Source organism: Syngnathus floridae, unplaced genomic scaffold (assembly GCF_059516105.1).
Source record: "Syngnathus floridae isolate MCC-2025c unplaced genomic scaffold, RoL_Sflo_1.0 HiC_scaffold_66, whole genome shotgun sequence".
Classification (NCBI taxonomy): Eukaryota; Metazoa; Chordata; class Actinopteri; order Syngnathiformes; family Syngnathidae; genus Syngnathus; species Syngnathus floridae.
This window is the reverse complement of record NW_028284095.1, coordinates 88,231-108,889: the sequence shown is the minus strand read 5'-3', so window position 1 is coordinate 108,889 and position 20,659 is coordinate 88,231. Positions and strand designations below refer to the sequence as shown.

At 47.0% G+C, this 20,659-nt stretch overlaps 1 protein-coding gene and 1 long non-coding RNA gene across 2 annotated transcripts; both read right to left on the bottom strand.

Annotated features, from left to right (window-relative positions):
* Positions 1-1,467: 1,467 nt before the first annotated feature.
* Positions 1,468-3,671, bottom strand: LOC148378077 (janus kinase and microtubule-interacting protein 3-like). Its single transcript, XM_088368014.1, has 9 exons — positions 3,558-3,671; positions 3,278-3,340; positions 3,093-3,191; positions 2,774-3,007; positions 2,588-2,653; positions 2,458-2,526; positions 2,304-2,381; positions 2,014-2,247; positions 1,468-1,934 (listed from the first exon to the last, which is right to left on the bottom strand). The coding sequence occupies exons 1-9, from the start codon at positions 3,624-3,626 to the stop codon at positions 1,818-1,820; spliced, it is 1,029 nt and encodes a 342-aa protein (XP_088224140.1). The 5' UTR covers positions 3,627-3,671; the 3' UTR covers positions 1,468-1,817.
* Positions 3,672-8,550: 4,879 nt separating this feature from the next.
* On the bottom strand, positions 8,551-17,732 carry LOC148378076 (uncharacterized). Its single transcript, XR_015856210.1, has 8 exons — positions 17,567-17,732; positions 17,366-17,443; positions 15,433-15,521; positions 10,593-10,622; positions 10,235-10,402; positions 10,046-10,122; positions 9,755-9,840; positions 8,551-9,578 (listed from the first exon to the last, which is right to left on the bottom strand). It is a non-coding gene; the product is annotated as an uncharacterized LOC148378076 (long non-coding RNA).
* Between the last annotated feature and the right edge of the window lie 2,927 nt (positions 17,733-20,659).

Below are 20,659 nucleotides of genomic sequence, written 5' to 3'. Positions count from 1 at the left end.
ATGTTACCATCCGCTGTGTCTTTGTCAACATCGCCGCCATTTTCCTACTTCCTGCTGCGAGCCACGCCCACGGATTTAAATTTGGGCGGAAGCTCTTTCCATTGGCGTCGTTTTCGCGTATAGCAAATCCGATTGGTTGGGAAGGGGGCACGGTTATGCAGCCGAGGAGTCCTGTGATCGGTGGGATGTAAAGTAGGCGTCGACGTCACGTCCGCGTCACGTGACCACGACGTGGCAGACGTCAAATAGCAACCGCTGTTTTGTTTAGTAGACTTACAGTTGTTATGCATTGACATAATGGCGCACACACCAAATAGATTTAAATAAATTAAATAATTCTTCTGCCCACTCTCTTTTAAACAAGTTAACTCTCCCCGCGGATTTGAATTCCGGCGAAAGTTACGCCCATCGACGTCACGTATGTCACGTGACCACGACGTGGCAGATGTCATATAGCAACCGCTGTTTTGTTTAGTAGATTTACAGTTGTTATGCATTGGCATAATGGTGTGCACTCAAAATAGATTTAAATAAATTAAATATTTCTTCTGCCTACTCCCTTTTAAACAAGTTAACTCTGCCCACGTCCATTGACGTCTTGTCTGCGTCACGTGACCACGACGTAGCGACGTCATATAGTAACCGCTGTTTTGACCAGTAGACTTAGTTATTATGCGTTGACATAATGGCGCACTGGTTAGCATGGCCACCTCTTAAGCATGATGATGCGGGTTCGACGCCTGATCAATGTTAGCATGGAGTGAGCTGAAGTGCATGGCGCTGAAGATTTGAATCTTTGAAATGCGCTGAGGTCTGACATATCAGGCAGAATGGTTTGCCATCACGTTCAACAAAAAATAGAAACTTTCCCACTCTGATTAAAACGTCCTGTGTTCATCTACGTATTTTCGTTTTGCTGTGCATCTTTTCCCTGCCATTTCGAGAGCCCAATTGACACTCATAGTTTAAAGAAATGTGTTTGCCCATCCTACTTTGTGGAATTTCACCACATGCGCTTTTGACCAAAATACCAAATTGAACTCAAGTGAAGCCAACACGCACAACCCCCCCCCACACACACACACACACACACACACACACAAATGTTGATATGAACATAAAAGAGCCGCATGCGGTTCGGGAGTTGCGGCTTGGCCAAACCTGTACTATACAACTTTATTTGTATAAAATTTTCACAACAGCTGTCACACAAACAAAGCGGGAAAAACCGAAGACGTGCGTGTTCCGCCCACGCTGGATTTATTTGCACCTTTGAAAAGACACCGTATTGCCGCAGATGTGGCAAAGAGTACTTTTGGGCATCTGAGACGGAAGGATGTCCAAAGCATCACGTCACCTGCTCTGGTAGGCATGGTGGTGGGACGTTGAGGTCAACCGCTTTGGGGTTGGCTGACTCTTTGATCGCAGGATGCCACACACTTGAAGACAGAAGCAGAAAAGCAGAGCTAAATGCAAAATGTACTCACCGGTGACTCCAATTTTTTTCCCCCCTGAAGAAACAGCTGGACGGGTGGCCCCGGCTGGCCAGTGGGACTCTTGTTATTCTGACCCTTTTTAGTGCGCGTTTGGGGCAACAACCGTTTTTTGTGGCGCTCTCTTCTGGTTCAAAAGTGCCCTGCATGTGAATTTGCTTTTCCTGCCTTCTGATTGGATGAGCGCCGGTGTGACGCGGTGCCTCTGTCACCGTGGCGGGGGGTATACGTTGGCATCGGAGCGTCTGCCAACGTCTGAGACCGGCTGGCGGTGTATCGGAGGTGTCGAGTGCGGTGCCGCTGGAGCTCACTCACCAGCTGGTGTTAGGGCCACAGAATGAAGGCCAAGGAGAAGAATAGAAAGAGAAACAGAAACTTCTCCTCCAATTGTTTGATTTGTCTCTTCTGAGCTTCGATGAATTCTTTCAGCTCTTTGTTCCTCTAGGACGGACAAATGGAAAGTGGCATTCAAAAGCCAGTAAGCGTGCAAGTAAGTGCCGGGCTGGCTTTGGGCCCTTACCTGTTTCGCGCTGTGCAGCAGATCCATTCTCTCTTGGAGGATGCAAGCGTCGCGCTCCCTCAACTCGCACATCAGGGCTCGCTTCCATTGGTCCACGGCGCTCCTAAGCTCTTCTCTCTGATCCGCCGTCAGCACGTCATTCACGCCAGCGTGGCTGGCTTTTTCGCCGTCCGTGGCGGGGCAGTCCCGCTGCGGTAGCGCCTCGTACAACATGGCCTCCAGCTCCAGGATCCTCTGGGCCGCAATCCTCGTCCATCAGTGGTCCGGCGGGAGATTTGAGGGCGGCTTACCTTATGAGCCTGGTCCATGGAACACTTCCTGAAGTCCAACTCTTCATCCAGGTAGCCCTTCTGCTTGCAGAACATATCCTAGCACAGCTCAAGGTCAGAATTGTTGGGGCACATTGCCGGAGTTCCCCTTGGCTGATGTCGCGTGTCTGTCTACCTTCTCACTTTCAATGTCCAACATCTTCTGTTGAAGTGCTGACTTGGTCACTTTGATGTATTCTAACCACTGAGGAAAGGCTGCTGTCACATAAGCAGAATGCGAGAGCGTGCGTGGACGTGCGCGTTACCTTCTCGGCTAGGGTGAGAAGGGTCCTGGCGTGAATCACGACCACCTGCTCCTCGTTAGTGAGATTCTGCAAGAGCCCAAAGGCACAGCGTCAACAAGCTTCTTTCAGCGCAAAGCCTTCCAAAAGTCACATTTGAGCCGCCGAGTCTCGTGGAGTGCGAACATAAGGAGTTCGACATACACTTACGGCGTTATAGCCCAGGATGTCCAGCTTCTTCATCAGATCACTGATGACGATGTCCGGGGGAAAGGCGCAAGGAGCAATGTAAGGTGTTCTGGGACCTCGGGTTAAGGTTAGGGTTGCGAGAGACGCCTTACGTACGCTCACGCCCTCGGCCTCGCAGTAGATCTGCAAAGGGCTGAGGCCGTCTGGGAAACGGACTTGCAGAAACTTCAAGACGGGGGAGCGCCACTCCCTCTCCTGAAAGGCAGAGGCATGCATCCGTCCGTCCGTCCGTCCGTCCGTCACATCTCTGGCCTCAACACGCTTGTGCGAGTCTTCCCACCTCCATCTCCAGGATGCGGAACTCAAGCAGTTCGTTTTGGTCTCGGATATCCTGGATGTGCTCTTTCAGACGCGCTTCTTCCGCCTCCATCCGCCTGACCTGAAAAGACAGTCAGACCTCATCTGCGGGGCTTCCCGACAGGTGTGACGCCAAGCGACTCCGCCCAGCGCCTTTCTTTCCGTCACCTTTTCGGCCAACTGCTGATTGCTCTGACGCAGCAGCTGCTTCTCCTCCACCCACTTGACATTCTAGAAGAGACAAACGCGTGGACAGCTTTGGAATGTTGTGTCATTTTCATCCACAAATTCTTTGGTTGACTGGAAAATGACATTTGCTTTTCTCCGCATTTTCCCAGCCACGTTCGGGGGGGGGGGTGGGGGTTGGTCCAGTAATGCCAGACGGATGAGTGACTGAAGAATGTAGCTATTTTGTCTGAGAAAAAGGTGTGCTCATTGATGAGCTTACCTGTCCTTGTTGCTTCAGCGCTGACTCCAGATCTGCTACTCTGCTTTGATAGTGACCCATTTCTACCATCAGCTTTTCTCTGGTCTGAAAGGAGGAGGAGGGAGGCTCCTCCTCCTCCTTTCAGACCAGAGAACACCCGAGGCTGGGTGAGAACGGGGAGGCTGCGACCCGGCCGGGGGTTGCGGGAAGGGGCGCCACCTTGATCTCCTTCTCGGCGTCGTAGTCCCCTTTCGCTGGTCTGGGCTAGCAGAGCGTAGGCTCGTTGCAGCGCTTGATATTCTTGCGTCAGCTGGCGGTAGCGAAGCTCCGCCTCTTCATGCACACACCAATGCAACACAGCACTAGTACCAGAATCAGTCAGACCGGCGACAAAGCACCCGCGACGCAAAGACGAGTCCGATTCCAGGCTGAAGAGGAATGTTTGGTGCCAATACGCTGGCAGAAATGGCGGGCTACCTCTTCGGGTTCCGTGTCGGGGGTTCTGTCGGTGTGAAAAGACAAGGACGATCCGTCCGAGTCCACCAACACGTCTTCGTCGTAGCCGTAAAATGTTTCGATGACCTGCGGGCGCGGAAGCGAACATCTCTCTGAACAAACTGAAGCGACACCTCACGATGAATCGACGAGAGGAACGATAGCGAGAAAAAGGCCATTTCATCTTGCGCAACACCAAGCAGCCGCAAACAAACAGACTCACCTTGCAGGACCTCACGCTTTGTTCCTCCTCAGAGATTCTCGACGTCGGTATCGTAGCAGCAAATCTCTCTCCTGTCGACACAAATAATCCGCCTTTGAGATTCTTTGGATGCAAAGGGAACGAACGGCTCCGGCGCAGAAACAAACGCGACTCACAATGACATTTCTGACATGAGCTCCTGTCTCCAGAGCCTGAAAAACACGTCACCGGCGATGATTGGAGGGACGCTCGTCTTTTCCAAAAGTGACAACTACAGGGTGTGTCAGGGTTTTCCAGATTATCTTTATCGTATCATTGTGTTGCTTTGACTTTGACTGCGACCTGTAATAAATAATATTATTTATCCCTTATTTATCCCTATCGCTTATCCCTTCCTACACAAAGTCGTAAAACACCCCTTGCTATGTTTTGACTAGAGGTCAAGGGCTTCCTCTATTCAATCCACTCTTACACCCACCCTGTTTCTCTTAATTAAAATGCTCGTGCAGGAGCCGAGAGTCAGACTTCATTCGTACAACGGATGGACTCTCCACCTGCAGGTGTCCAAAAGAACTTACTTGTCTCCCGTGTGGTTCTTGCAAAATAAGTTGGAGCGAGCGCAACTCTAACAGGGTGCATTTTGCCACTAGCTGCCTACGGACAATGACGTCGCGCTCGCGGCTCATGGTTGACGGGCTGAGCAGCCGGGCAAGTCCGTCGTTTTCAGCGCACAGCGAGTGGCAAAGGCGCTGACAAAACGGGAGCTTTGAGCTGCTGAAAACGGCAAAACAAGTCTAAAGCGTGTTCAAACGCGTGCGCACAATGCTCCTGCTTGAAAGGTCGGAATTTAAGGGGCCAATTTTTTGGATGGCGGCCGCCGGCCAAGCTTTGGACGGAAAAGGTTTCCTGGCGACAGCGAGCGAGCGCGGCGCTGCCGTACGTGCACCGAGTCGCCTGCCTGAAGACCTTGGACAAGTCGTCGATGATGTGCCGCTGCTCCACAACTTGAAGGAACTCCATTTCACCGTCCTGCTGGCCGCAACCGCGGTCCAGGTCATTGAGCGAACTAGGCCTTCTCTGTGGAACACAAATGCAGTGGACTCTGTTGGCACGCCGCCGTTGTCCGCGTCGACTTACCAAGCTTGCCATCTCCTCGTTCTCCTGGGTGACAAAGCGCACTTTGTTTTCAAGGCGACACAGCACCAGCGAGAGTTCTTCATTCTTCCTGCTCAGGCGTTTGTTTTTGTACAGGAGTGGCAGAAACTGGCTTTCTGTTTCTCTCAGTCGCTTTAGCTGCAAGCATGAAGTGCGGGATGTGAAAGACGCACAACACGCGGGCCAGAACGTATCCATTCCTTTTGCATCGGTTTGAACGGAATTGTGGCTTTGGCTCCCAATAAAAGACATCTACCAGGCAACCGACTCGCCGCGCCGCTCAACTAATAAGCAAGCGCAATGGGTGCCTCGCTGGATGGCGCGCATCAAACGTAGCGCAAACCTTCAAGCGTGCCGTCAATAAATTACCAGTTCATTGCGCTCTTCAGAAAGCAGGGCGTTTCGATCCTCCAGTTTCCTGATGACTGCGCTGAGCTCAGCGATTTTCAGATGAAACCGTCGCGTGTCCCGATCCTCCTGAGACTGAAAACGCCCCGCAACACACACACACAAGCACTCGTTCAAAGTTCAAAACTGTTTTTGTGCTACCTTCCTCCAGCAACGAACTAAGTCATGCGTACTGCAAGTGTGTGATGAGGTGGCTTACGCAATGAAGAGGATTGCTAGTAGCGGCGTTGACCCCACTTCCAGGGTAGTTTAGGCCCGCCCTTTGGGAATCCCTCAGGGCAGCGATCTGCTGCTCGGCAGCCTGAGTCTGCAGCTGAAGGCGGTGGACGTGGCCGGCCCCAGGGCTTCATCCAAAACACTAACCGCTCTGTCTTTCAGCTTGATCTCATCCGTCTGGATGTACAAACGGGGAGCGCTCAGGCAGGCGGGCAAACTCATTTGCCAGAATTGTGACAAAAACAAAGAGAGCAACCGGCCAATTTTTTTCTTGAATCGACTAGAACACCTTTGCTGTGACAAAAGCGAAGCGAGCAACCGGACATTTTCTTCTTGTGAAATAGAATAGAATAGAATGCCTTAGGTGTCACTGCACTGCAGGTATACAACGAAATTGGGAACATAGCCACGCACCGCGCATCTGATCAGTCCTACCAGTCGGCGGATCTCCCTCTCGCAGTCTCTCTTGGTTCGGCTCAGCTCCTCCCGATGCTGGTGATGAGCCGATCGGAGCTCGGCCGCTCGGGACTGCCAGGCCTGCTGGGCCGCTGCCAGGGCTTCTTCCGCGCTCCTGGTGGAGGCGACACCGCTCGGTCTCCCGACACCGCCGCGTCTCCTCCACCTCCGCCAGCAAAGCGCCCCCCCTCCTCACCTGAGCAGACATTGCGCCACACCGGGCCGTTGAGACCGCAACGGAGCGCCGCGACGCTTACTGGGGACAAGCTACACAATACGGTAGCGGCCGCATCGAAGCCCGACGTGGCGTGCGGATAGTCAGACACGGATAGAGCGGATCACCTTGTCCATGGAGCCGTCCCTCAGGCTGAGGACCAAGGCATTCAGTCGCTGGATCTCTCCATCTTTGATTTTGATCACTCTCATCAGCTCCATTTCATGCTGCCGCAGTAATGTCTCCCTGGTAATGGCTAACTCTTTCTGCTTCTCCTCATGGAGTTTGCTTTTGAGTTCCGTCATGGCGGCGGTGGCACGGTGGTGCTCCGCCCGCAGGTCCTGACTTCTCTCTCTCTCCAGACAGCTGACCTGACATGACTTAGACTTAGACAAACTTTATTGTCATCTTGTCTGCACATGGTGCATACAAAACGAAATTCCGTTGCATACGTCTTACAACAAAGTAGTGATATTGCAGTTGAATAGAAGTAACATATCCTATGAAAATATATATATATACATATATACTATATATATATATATATATATATATATATATTAAAAATAAGTATAAAGTGCAGCAGTGATAATTATGCAATAGTGCAAGTAGGCAAAACAGTATTCAAGAGTGTGCAGAGGAATGCTAAACCATGTATTAAACTTCTATTTAAAGGGTTTATACAAGTTCAGTAAAGTTGGTAGTGCGAGATAGTGCAAGATAGAGGTCCGTAGTGTCATAAAGTACAGTTCTGTGAATGTGTGATGCAGAGTTCAGTTTAGAGCTCAACAGTTCTAGTGTTCAACAGTCTGATGACAGCAGGGAAAAAGCTGTTGCAGAACCTGGTGGACCTGCAGCGGATGCTGCAAACCTCTTCCCAGAGGGCAGCAGGGAGAACAGTCCATGGTGGGGGTGTGATGGGTCATTGATGATGTTACGGGCACGGGACATGCAGCGCTGAGATGAAATGTCCTGAATGGAGGGAAGAGGAGCCCCTATGATCCTCTCTGCTGTCCTCACCACTCTCCTCACGTTCTTCCAATCGGAGGCGGTGCAGCCTCCACACCACACAGAGAGACAGCTTGTCAGAATGCTCTCTATGGTGCTCCTGTAGAACGTCCTCATGATGGGTGGGGGCAGGTGGGCTCTCCTCATCCTCCGCAGGAAGTACAAGCGCTTCTGTGCCCTCTTGACCAGTGCCGTAGTGTTCATAGTCCAGGTGAGGTCTTCTGTGATGTGGACCCCCAGGAATTTGGTGGTGCTGACCACCTCCACAGCTGAGCTGTTGATGATCAGTGGAGCGTGGTGAGGCTGTTTTTTCCTGAAGTCGACGATGATCTCCTTCATCTTCTCCTCATTCAGGATCAGGCTGTTTTCTCTGCACCAGCCCACCAGCTGCTCCACCTCCTCTCTGTAGTCCAGGTCGTTGTTGTCTCTGATGAGCCCCACCACCGTTGTGTCGTCTGCTGACTTCACGATGTGATTGGTGGTGAACCTGAGGACGCAGTCGTGTGTCATCAGGGTGCACAGCAGGGGGCTCAGGACGCAGCCCTGAAGGGAGCCTGTGCTGAGGGTGATGACATCAGAGGTGTTCTGTCCGACCCGGACTGACTGAGGTCTGTTGGTGAGGAAGTCTAGCAGCCAGTTGCGAAGGGGGGTGTTGAAGCCCAGGTGTTCCAATTTTCCTACCAGATGCTGTGGGATGATGGTGTTAAACGCTGAGCTGAAGTCCAGGAACAGCCTCCGCACATGGGTGTTCTTCTCCTCCAGGTGAGCCAGGCTCAGGTGAAGAACGGAGGAGATGGCGTCCTGAGTGGAGCGGTTTTGCCGGTCGGCAAACTGGAACGGGTCAAATAATAGGGGGAGTCTGGAAACGATGTGACCTTTAAGCAGCCTTTCGAAGCACTTCATCATAACCGGAGTCAGTGCAACAGGCCGGTAATCATTAAATGAGGTGATTTGAGGTTTCTTCGGCACCGGAATGATGGAGGCAGTCTTAAAGCACGCCGGCACTGTGGCTTGGCCCAGCGAGGTGTTAAAAATGTCTGTGATGACCCCAGCCAGATGACTTGCACATTCCCTGAACACACGCCCAGGAATGTTGTCGGGGCCAGGGGCCTTACAGGGGTTGACTCTCCTCAGGGTCTTCAACACATCGGCGGAGTCAAGGCAGAGTACCTCCTCTTCCTGATGGGGGACAGTTTTAACTGCTGGAGTGCCGTTTAGTGCCTCGAACCTCCCAAAGAAGTTATTTAGACCATTTAGAAAGTCAGCATCAACTACACCCACCGGGGGGGGGGGAGGGTGAGTTGTAGTCTGTAATCGCCCGTATGCCTTGCCACATACTCCTGATGTTTTTGACGTCGTGGAAACGATCCTGAAATTTTCGACTGCGGTCTCGCTTCGCTATCCTGATGGCACGGTTCAAGTTGGCTCTCGCTGTCCTCAGTGTCTCCTTGTCGCCAGACTTGAAGGCAGAGTTCCGCGCTCGTAGCGTTTGACGTACCTCCTCAGTCATCCAGGGTCGTTGGTTGCCCCGGGTGATGATATTCTTAGTGGTGCTGACGTCCTCGGTGCATTTGTTGATGTAGGCTGACACAGTCATGGCACACGCATGTCTAATCTACATCGGGAAAACTGGGAGGGAGGGAGGCAGGCAGGGAGGCAGGCAGGGAGGCAGGCAGGCAGGCAGGCAGTGTCTGTCTGTTGAGGTTTTCACCTTGTTCTTCTCCTGCTGAAGTTCTAACTGGACGTCCATCAGTTTGGTTCTCAGCTCGTCATTGGCGGCCTGAAGGGCGTCCGTTCGCTCCGCCTTGGCCCGCCCTGCCGGAGCTCGTTTGGACATCTCTTACTCGAGTCTCGCCCGGTCGTCAGTCAGAGATCACAACATTTGTACCTGGAGAGCACAAACGCAGCGCTGTTTTCCACTGGCTTCGAACTCAACTTCAATCGGTACCGTAACTTACAACATCATAAACATAGAACTAGCTTGACTTATTCATTGAATAAATGCATTTGGTTCTTCAAAACTGCATCACGCAACATAGCGTGACCGAGACGGCCGTTATCCACCTGCGTGAAGTTATTTGGTGAAATGAATGAGATGTTTAAGACACCATCGTTCTGTCTCTATGTAGATGAAGGTAAATAATCGATTGCTGAAGGTCCAAAGGTGTTGTGATAAACAAATAAACATATTAGTGATTAGTGACATATTTGTGATAAACATATTAGGCAGGATAATCACATATGTTAACGTGACTGCCCACACTGTATTTATTTATGGTTATTTGTTAAATCGAGTACTGTTAGACATGAAATAGGAAGTGTTTAACATAAATGGAAGACGAAAGGGGTACTCACCATTGTAGCTCCTGCTGGTCAATGATACGAGCCTCTTCTTGCAGTGGAAAACATACAGCCAACAAACACCGTGGAACCTAAAGGAATGAAATTAAACATTAACATTTAGCCTCAACCAACATTCACAGATACAACGCAACGCAAACTACACAAACGTAAATCTTTTTAAACACAATGAGTTGTACTTACCGTGTACGCTCTAGACGGTCCACTTGCAAGCGGAAAATAAAGATATTTCTGTTGATAATCGTCGTGTTTGTATCCGGTGTCTCGCTCAAGGCCATTGCGCCCACAGATTTGAATTTTGGCGAGAGTTCAGCCTATTGACGTCATTTCCGCGGTGTAATACCCGCATATCTGAAACGGCAAAGTTAAGAGTAGAGTTAAATAAAGTTTTTAGTCAACGCAATAATTTACAACCGTTGACCAGTCGAAATAATCGTCGAAATTTGGCGTCTGTGGCTGGAAGCAGACGCCGAGTTCGACATTCCTCCCAAACGCCACACTCCCTTGCTTTTCAGGGCTAAAAAAAAACAGTTGTAATTACCTTGTACGCTCTAGACGGTCAAGTTGCAAGCTGAAAACAAAAATATTTGCCTTGTTAGTCATCGTGTTACTAACAGCTGTGTCTTGTTTGCCAGAACTGCCGCTTTCCTACTTCCTGTTGCAAGCCACGCCCACGGATTATAATTTTGCCGTGAGTTCCGCCTATTGACGTCATGTCCGCGTCACATGACTGCGACGTAATATTATCTAAAACTGTTTGTGCGGTATTGTGTTGTTCTGTGCGGTATTGTGTTATTCTGTGCGGCGTCGTGTTGTTCTGTGCGGCGTCGTGTTGTTCAGTGCGACGTCGTGTTGTTCAGTGCGGCATGGTGTTGTTCAGTGCGGCATGGTGTTGTTCAGTGCGGCATGGTGTTGTTCAGTGCGGCATAATGTTGTTCAGTGCGGCATAATGTTGTTCAGTGCGGCATGGTGTTGTTCAGTGCGGCATGGTGTTGTTCAGTGCGGCATGGTGTTGTTCAGTGCGGCATAATGTTGTTCAGTGCGCCATAATGTTGTTCAGTGCGGCATGGTGTTGTTCAGTGCGGGATGGTGTTGTTCAGTGCAGGATGGTGTTGTTCAGTGCGGCACGGTGTTGTTCAATGCGGCATGGTGTTGTTCAGTGCGGGATGGTGTTGTTCAGTGCGGCATGGTGTTGTTCAGTGCGGCATAATGTTGTTCAGTGCGGCATGGTGTTGTTCAGTGCGGCATGGTGTTGTTCAGTGCGGCATGGTGTTGTTCAGTGCGGCATGGTGTTGTTCAGTGCGGAATGGTGTTGTTCAGTGCGGCATGGTGTTGTTCAGTCCGGGATGGTGTTGTTCAATGCGGGATCGTGTTGTTCAGTGCGGGGTGGTGTTGTTCAGTGCGGGATGGTGTTGTTCAGTGCGGCATGGTGTTGTTCAATGCGGCATGGTGTTGTTCAGTGCGGGATGGTGTTGTTCATTGCGGCATGGTGTTGTTCAGTGCGGCATGGTGTTGTTCAGTGCGGCATGGTGTTGTTCAGTGCGGCATGGTGTTGTTCAGTGCGGCATAATGTTGTTCAGTGCGGCATGGTGTTGTTCAGTGTGGAAAGGTGTTGTTCAGTGCAGGATGGTGTTGTTCAGTGCGGCATGGTGTTGTTCAATGCAGGATCGTGTTGTTCAGTGCAGCATAATGTTGTTCAGTGCAGCATGGTGTTGTTCAGTGCGGCATGGTGTTGTTCAATGCGGCATGGTGTTGTTCACTGCGGGATGGTGTTGTTCAATGCGGGATCGTGTTGTTCAGTGCGGCATAATGTTGTTCAGTGCAGCATGGTGTTGTTCAGTGCGGCATGGTGTTGTTCAGTGCGACATAATGTTGTTCAGTGCGGCATGGTGTTGTTCAGTGCGGCATGGTGTTGTTCAGTGCGGCATGGTGTTGTTCAGTGCAGGATGGTGTTGTTCAGTGCGGCATGGTGTTGTTCAATGCGGCATGGTGTTGTTCAGTGCGGGATGGTGTTGTTCAGTGCAGGATGGTGTTGTTCAGTGCGGCATGGTGTTGTTCAGTGCGGAATGGTGTTGTTCAGTGCGGCATGGTGTTGTTCAGTGCGGCATGGTGTTGTTCAGTGCAGGATGGTGTTGTTCGATGCGGGATCGTGTTGTTCAGTGCGGCATGGTGTTGTTCAGTGCGGCATGGTGTTGTTCAGTGCGGCATAATGTTGTTCAGTGCGGCATGGTGTTGTTCAGTGCGGCATGGTGTTGTTCAGTGCGGCATGGTGTTGTTCAGTGCGGCATGGTGTTGTTCAGTGCGGCATAATGTTGTCCAGTGCGCCATAATGTTGTTCAGTGCGGCATGGTGTTGTTTAGTGCGGGATGGTGTTGTTCAGTGCAGGATGGTGTTGTTCAGTGCGGCATGGTGTTGTTCAATGCGGCATGGTGGTGTTCAGTGCGGGATGGTGTTGTTCAGTGCGGCATGGTGTTGTTCAGTGCGGCATAATGTTGTTCAGTGCGGCATGGTGTTGTTCAGTGCGGCATGGTGTTGTTCAGTGCGGCATGGTGTTGTTCAGTGCGGCATGGTGTTGTTCAGTGCGGAATGGTGTTGTTCAGTGCGGCATGGTGTTGTTCAGTGCGGGATGGTGTTGTTCAATGCGGGATCGTGTTGTTCAGTGCGGGGTGGTGTTGTTCAGTGCAGGATGGTGTTGTTCAGTGCAGGATGGTGTTGTTCAGTGCGGCATGGTGTTGTTCAATGCAGGATCGTGTTGTTCAGTGCAGCATAATGTTGTTCAGTACAGCATGGTGTTGTTCAGTGCGGCATGGTGTTGTTCAATGCGGCATGGTGTTGTTCAGTGCGGGATGGTGTTGTTCAGTGCGGCATGGTGTTTTTCAGTGCGGCATAATGTTGTTCAGTGCGGCATGGTGTTGTTCAGTGCGGCATGGTGTTGTTCAGTGCAGGATGGTGTTGTTCAGTGCGGCATGGTGTTGTTCAATGCAGGATCGTGTTGTTCAGTGCAGCATAATGTTGTTCAGTGCAGCATGGTGTTGTTCAGTGCGGCATGGTGTTGTTCAATGCGGCATGGTGTTGTTCACTGCGGGATGGTGTTGTTCAATGCGGGATCGTGTTGTTCAGTGCGGCATAATGTTGTTCAGTGCAGCATGGTGTTGTTCAGTGCGGCATGGTGTTGTTCAGTGCGACATAATGTTGTTTAGTGCGGCATAATGTTGTTCAGTGCGGCATAATGTTGTTCAGTGCGGCATGGTGTTGTTCAGTGCGGCATGGTGTTGTTCAGTGCGGCATGGTGTTGTTCAGTGCAGGATGGTGTTGTTCGATGCGGGATCGTGTTGTTCAGTGCGGCATGGTGTTGTTCAGTGCGGCATGGTGTTGTTCAGTGCGGCATAGTGTTGTTCAGTGCGGCATGGTGTTGTTCAGTGCGGCATGGTGTTGTTCAGTGCGGCATGGTGTTGTTCAGTGCGGCATGGTGTTGTTCAGTGCGGCATAATGTTGTCCAGTGCGCCATAATGTTGTTCAGTGCGGCATGGTGTTGTTTAGTGCGGGATGGTGTTGTTCAGTGCAGGATGGTGTTGTTCAGTGCGGCATGGTGTTGTTCAATGCGGCATGGTGTTGTTCAGTGCGGGATGGTGTTGTTCAGTGCGGCATGGTGTTGTTCAGTGCGGCATAATGTTGTTCAGTGCGGCATGGTGTTGTTCAGTGCGGCATGGTGTTGTTCAGTGCGGCATGGTGTTGTTCAGTGCGGCATGGTGTTGTTCAGTGCGGAATGGTGTTGTTCAGTGCGGCATGGTGTTGTTCAGTGCGGGATGGTGTTGTTCAATGCGGGATCGTGTTGTTCAGTGCGGGGTGGTGTTGTTCAGTGCAGGATGGTGTTGTTCAGTGCAGGATGGTGTTGTTCAGTGCGGCATGGTGTTGTTCAATGCAGGATCGTGTTGTTCAGTGCAGCATAATGTTGTTCAGTGCAGCATGGTGTTGTTCAGTGCGGCATGGTGTTGTTCAATGCGGCATGGTGTTGTTCAGTGCGGGATGGTGTTGTTCAGTGCGGCATGGTGTTTTTCAGTGCGGCATAATGTTGTTCAGTGCGGCATGGTGTTGTTCAGTGCGGCATGGTGTTGTTCAGTGCGGCATGGTGTTGCTCAGTGCGGCATGGTGTTGTTCAGTGCGGGATGGTGTTGTTCATTGCGGCATGGTGTTGTTCAGTGCGGCATGGTGTTGTTCAGTGCGGCATGGTGTTGTTCAGTGCGGCATAATGTTGTTCAGTGCGCCATAATGTTGTTCATTGCGGCATGGTGTTGTTCAGTGCGGCATGGTGTTGTTCAGTGCGGCATGGTGTTGTTCAGTGCGGGATGGTGTTGTTCAGTGCAGGATGGTGTTGTTCAGTGCGGCATGGTGTTGTTCATTGCGTTATGGTGTTGTTCATTTCGGCATAATGTTGTTCAGTGCGGCATAATGTTGTTTAGTGCGGCATGGTGTTGTTCAGTGCGGGATGGTGTTGTTCAGTGCGTTATAATGTTGTTCAGTGCGGCATGGTGTTGTTCAGTGCGGCATGGTGTTGTTCAGTGCGGCATGGTGTTGTTCAGTGCGGCATAATGTTGTTCAGTGCGGCATAATGTTGTTCAGTGCAGCATGGTGTTGTTCAGTGCGGGATGGTGTTGTTCAGTGCGGGATGGTGTTGTTCAGTGCGGCATGGTGTTCAATGCGGAATGGTGTTGTTCAGTGCAGGATGGTGTTGTTCAGTGCGGCATGGTGTTGTTCAGTGCGGCATAATGTTGTTCAGTGCGGCATGGTGTTGTTCAGTGCGGCATGGTGTTGTTCAGTGCGGCATGGTGTTGTTCAGTGCGGCATAATGTTGTTCAGTGCGGCATGGTGTTGTTCAGTGCGGCATGGTGTTGTTCAGTGCGGCATAATGTTCAGTGCGGCATAATGTTGTTCAGTGCGGCATGGTGTTGTTCAGTGCGGGATGGTGTTGTTCAGTGCAGGATGGTGTTGTTCAGTGCGGCATGGTGTTCAGTGCGGGATGGTGTCTTTCAGTGCGGCATGGTGTCGTTCAGTGCGGCATGGTGTCTTTCAGTGCGGCATGGTGTCGTTCAGTGAGGCATGGTGTTGTTCAGTGCGGCATGGTGTTGTTTAGTGCGGCATGGTGTTGTTCAGTGCGGGATGGTGTTGTTCAGTGTGGCATGGTGTTCAGTGCGGCATGGTGTTGTTCAGTGCGGTATCGTGTTGTTCAGTGCGGTATCGTGTTTCTCAGTGCGGTATCGTGTTGTTCAGTGCAGTATCGTTGTGTTGTTCGTATTGTGTTTAACACTTAGCCTCTAACACTTAGCCTCTAACACTTAGCCTCTAGCATCTAGAAGGTAAATAAATAGGAAGGAAGGACTCACCGGTGACGTCTTCGCCCACGTCCAAGCGTTGTACTTTGTATTTTCATCCTTCTGACAGTGGAAAACATAGCCAACAAACACCGTGGAACCTAAACGAATGAAAGAAAACTATCATTTGGCCACAACCAACATTCACAGATACAACACAATGTGACGTGCGGGGTTGAGGTTAAAGGTTGAGTGAAGGGCCCTCGTTTTAAACTACTTTTTTGAAAAGGATTGGGAACAAGTAAGACGTATTTAATTTATTTAATGGGAAGTAGTAAGAGCTATTGAATTTAATCTATGTATTATATTCTATTGTATTGTATTCTGTTGTATTCTTTTGGATTGTATTCACACTAACCCCACTAAAACTTCAGCCCACAAAAACTCGCCTCTGGCGCCTAGCCTCTGGCACTTAGCCTCTAACACTTAGCCTTTAACACTTAGCCTTTAACACTTAGCCTTTAACACTTAGCCTAGAAGGTGAATAAATAGGGTTAAAGGTTGAGTGAAGGGACCTCGTTTTAAACTACTTTTTTGTAAAGGAGTGGGAACAAGTAAGACGTATTTAATTTATTTAATGGGAAGTAGTAAGACTTATTAAATTTATTTAATCTACTTTTCTTCCCAGGCAAAATTTGATGTGCTGCAATTCCAAATTTCCAAAGTGAATGAAGGAATGAAGTCCTTTAAATTATGATTTTGTATAAATACTAGGCATTAACACAAAATCGACGGCACAAAATGGGCAGACTTTACTTGTTTGAAAAGGACTGGTTACAAGACAGACTTTTTTAATTTATTTAATGGGAAGAAGACTTATTTAGTTTAATTGATCTATTTTTGTTCCCTGGCAAAATTCGATTTGCTGCAATTCCAAATTTCCAAAGTGAATGAAGGAAAGAAGTCGTTTAAATTATGATTTTGTTTAAATACTAGGCATAGACACAAAATCTACGGCACAAAATGGGCAGACTTTACTTGTTTGAAGAGGACTGGTTACAAGACAGACTTTTCTGATTTATTTAATGGGAAGAAGACTTATTTAGTTTATTTAATCTATTTTTGTTCCCTGGCAAAATTGGATTTGCTGAAATTGTATTTTGCCAAATCTTGCCTTGAGACCTGATAGGAAGTATTAAACGCTTAGTTAAATCAATACAAGTTGGTAATAAGAGCGAGTAATGTTGGTTGAACCGATGAATGAAGGTTGAAAGCAATTTAAATTATGACTTTGTATAAATACTAGATATTAACAGAACATCTACTGCGCGAAATGGGCAGAGTTTACTTGTTTGAGAAGGAGTGGCTTATTCAAAACTAAGATTTATTTAATCTGTTTGTTCCCAGGCAAAATTGGATGTGATGCAATTCCAAATTTCACCACATGATGGTGCCCAATTTTGACTTCATAGGACATATTAAACACTTAGCTTGTTATTATGTTCAAGGTAATCAGATTTGTTTATTATTCTAATGGCCTCTTCAAAACTATTCTGGATTACTACTTTGGATCTATTCTACATTACTTGGCAACAACATACTCTGTAACAGATTAGGCAGTATAATCATATCTGTTAACTTGAGAGTGCCCACACTCAATCTACTTATCGTGATGTGTTAAATCAATTACTGTTAGACATTATTTGTCTGATAATCTACCAAATCTTTGAATTGAAGAATTTGTGATTTAATCAATAGCTTGTTGTTATGTTAAGGGTAATCAGACTTGTATATAATTCTAATGAACTTCTTTTGAAAACTATTCTGAATTACAACTTTGGATCTTATATTACTTTGCAACAATCTACTCCGTGACAGATTAGGCAGTATAATCACATATGTTAACTTCAGTGCCCACACTGTATTTATTTATGGTTATTTGTTAAATCAAGTACTGTTAGACATGAAATAGGAAGTGTTTAACATAAATGTTATGGCTACTCACCATTGTAGCTCGCTCCTGGTCAATGATACGAGCCTCTTCTTGCAGTGGAAAACTTGCAGCCAACAAACACCGTGGAACCTAAAGGAATGAAATTAAACATTAACATTTCGCCTCGACCAATTTTCACACGTACAACGCAACGCGGCTACACTTCTGCTATTACAAACGTAAATCTCCTTAAACACAATGAGTGTTACTTACCGTGTACGCTCTAGACGGTCCAGTTGCAAGCAGAAAATAAAGATATTTCTGTTGATAATCGTCGCTGCTCAGTGGCTCACGGCCATCGCGCCAACAGATTTGAATTTTGGCGGAGGTTCGGGCAATTACGTCATATCCACGGCACATGACTGCGACGTAATACCCGCTTATCTGAAACGGCAGTTAAAAGTAGAGTTACATCAAGTTTTCTTGGAACCTAAACGAATGAAAGAAAACTATCATTTGGCCACAACCAACATTCACAGATACAACACAACGTGCGGGGTTGGGGTTAAAGATTGAGTGAAGGGCCCTCGTTTTAAACTACTGTTTTGAAAAGGAGTGGGAACAAGTAAGACGTATTTAATTTATTTAATGGGAAGTAGTAAGACTTATTAAATTTATTTAATCTACTTTTCTTCCCAGGCAAAATTTGATGTGCTGCAATTCCAAATTTCCAAAGTGAATGAAGGAATGAAGTCCTTTAAATTATGATTTTGTATAAATACTAGGCATTAACACAAAATCGACGGCACAAAATGGGCAGACTTTACTTGTTTGAAAAGGACTGGTTACAAGACAGACTTTTTTAATTTATTTAATGGGAAGAAGACTTATTTAGTTTAATTGATCTATTTTTGTTCCCTGCCAAAATTCGATTTGCTGCAATTCCAAATTTCCAAAGTGAATGAAGGAAAGAAGTCGTTTAAATTATGATTTTGTTTAAATACTAGGCATAGACACAAAATCTACGGCACAAAATGGGCAGACTTTACTTGTTTGAAGAGGACTGGTTACAAGACAGACTTTTCTGATTTATTTAATGGGAAGAGGACTTATTTAGTTTATTTAATCTATTTTTGTTCCCTGGCAAAATTGGATTTGCTGAAATTGTATTTTGCCAAATCTCGATTTGAGACCTGATAGGAAGTATTAAACGCTTAGTTAAATCAATACAAGTTGGTAATAAGAGCGAGTAATGTTGGTTGAACCGATGAATGAAGGTTGAAAGCAATTTAAATTATGACTTTGTATAAATACTAGATATTAACAGAACATCTACTGCGCAAAATGGGCAGAGTTTACTTGTTTGAGAAGGAGTGGCTTATTCAAAACTAAGATTTATGTAATCTGTTTGTTCCCAGGCAAAATTGGATGTGATGCAATTCCAAATTTCACCACATGATGGTGCCCAATTTTGACTTCATAGGACATATTAAACACTTAGCTTGTTATTCTGTTCAAGGTAATCAGATTTGTTTATCATTCTAATGGCCTCTTCAAAACTATTCTGGATTACTACTTTGGATCTATTCTACATTACTTGGCAACAACATACTCTGTAACAGATTAGGCAGTATAATCACATATGTTAACTTGAGAGTGCCCACACTCAATCTACTTATCGTGATGTGTTAAATCAATTACTGTTAGACATTATTTGTCTGATAATCTACCAAATCTTTGAATTGAAGAATTTGTGATTTAATTAATAGCTTGTTCAGGGTAATCAGACTTGTATATAATTCTAATGGCCTTCTTTTGAAAACTATTCTGAATTACAACTTTGGATCTTATATTACTTTGCAACAATCTACTCCGTGACAGATTAGGCAGTATAATCACATATGTTAACTTCAGTGCCCACACTGTATTTATTTATGGTTATTTGTTAAATCAAGTACTGTTAGACATGAAATAGGAAGTGTTTAACATAAATGTTATGGCTACTCACCATTGTAGCTCGCTCCTGGTCAATGATACGAGCCTCTTCTTGCAGTGGAAAACTTGCAGCCAACAAACACCGTGGAACCTAAAGGAATGAAATTAAACATTAACATTTCGCCTCGACCAATTTTCACACGTACAACGCAACGCGGCTACACTTCTGCTATTACAAACGTAAATCTCCTTAAACACAATGAGTGTTACTTACCGTGTACGCTCTAGACGGTCCAGTTGCAAGCAGAAAATAAAGATATTTCTGTTGATAATCGTCGCTGCTCAGTGGCTCACGGCCATCGCGCCAACAGATTTGAATTTTGGCGGAGGTTCGGGCAATTACGTCATATCCGCGGCATTTGACTGCGACGTAATACCCGCTTATCTGAAACGGCAGTTAAAAGTAGAGTTACATCAAGTTTTCTTGGAACCTAAACGAATGAAAGAAAACTATCATTTGGCCACAACCAACATTCACAGATACAACACAACGTGCGGGGTTGAGGTTAAAGATTGAGTGAAGGGCCCTCGTTTTAAACTACTGTTTTGAAAAGGAGTGGGAACAAGTAAGACGTATTTAATTTATTTAATGGGAAGTAGTAAGACTTATTAAATTTATTTAATCTACTTTTCTTCCCAGGCAAAATTTGATGTGCTGCAATTCCAAATTTCCAAAGTGAATGAAGGAATGAAGTCCTTTAAATTATGATTTTGTATAAATACTAGGCATTAACACAAAATCGACGGCACAAAATGGGCAGACTTTACTTGTTTGAAAAGGACTGGTTACAAGACAGACTTTTTTAATTTATTTAATGGGAAGAAGACTTATTTAGTTTAATTGATCTATTTTTGTTCCCTGCCAAAATTCGATTTGCTGCAATTCCAAATTTCCAAAGTGAATGAAGGAAAGAAGTCGTTTAAATTATGATTTTGTTTAAATACTAGGCATAGACACAAAATCTACGGCACAAAATGGGCAGACTTTACTTGTTTGAAGAGGACTGGTTACAAGACAGACTTTTCTGATTTATTTAATGGGAAGAGGACTTATTTAGTTTATTTAATCTATTTTTGTTCCCTGGCAAAATTGGATTTGCTGAAATTGTATTTTGCCAAATCTCGATTTGAGACCTGATAGGAAGTATTAAACGCTTAGTTAAATCAATACAAGTTGGTAATAAGAGCGAGTAATGTTGGTTGAACCGATGAATGAAGGTTGAAAGCAATTTAAATTATGACTTTGTATAAATACTAGATATTAACAGAACATCTACTGCGCAAAATGGGCAGAGTTTACTTGTTTGAGAAGGAGTGGCTTATTCAAAACTAAGATTTATGTAATCTGTTTGTTCCCAGGCAAAATTGGAT

Coding starts and splice junctions, on each gene's coding strand:
- LOC148378077 (XM_088368014.1), bottom strand. CDS start 3,626: ATGGTAGAAATGGGTCACTATCAAAGCAGAGTAGCAGATCTGGAGTCA. Junction 2,654..2,773: donor ACATCCTGGGCTATAACGCC/GTAAGTGTATGT, acceptor GGGCTCTTGCAG/AATCTCACTAACGAGGAGCA. Junction 2,248..2,303: donor CCATGGACCAGGCTCATAAG/GTAAGCCGCCCT, acceptor ATTGCGGCCCAG/AGGATCCTGGAGCTGGAGGC.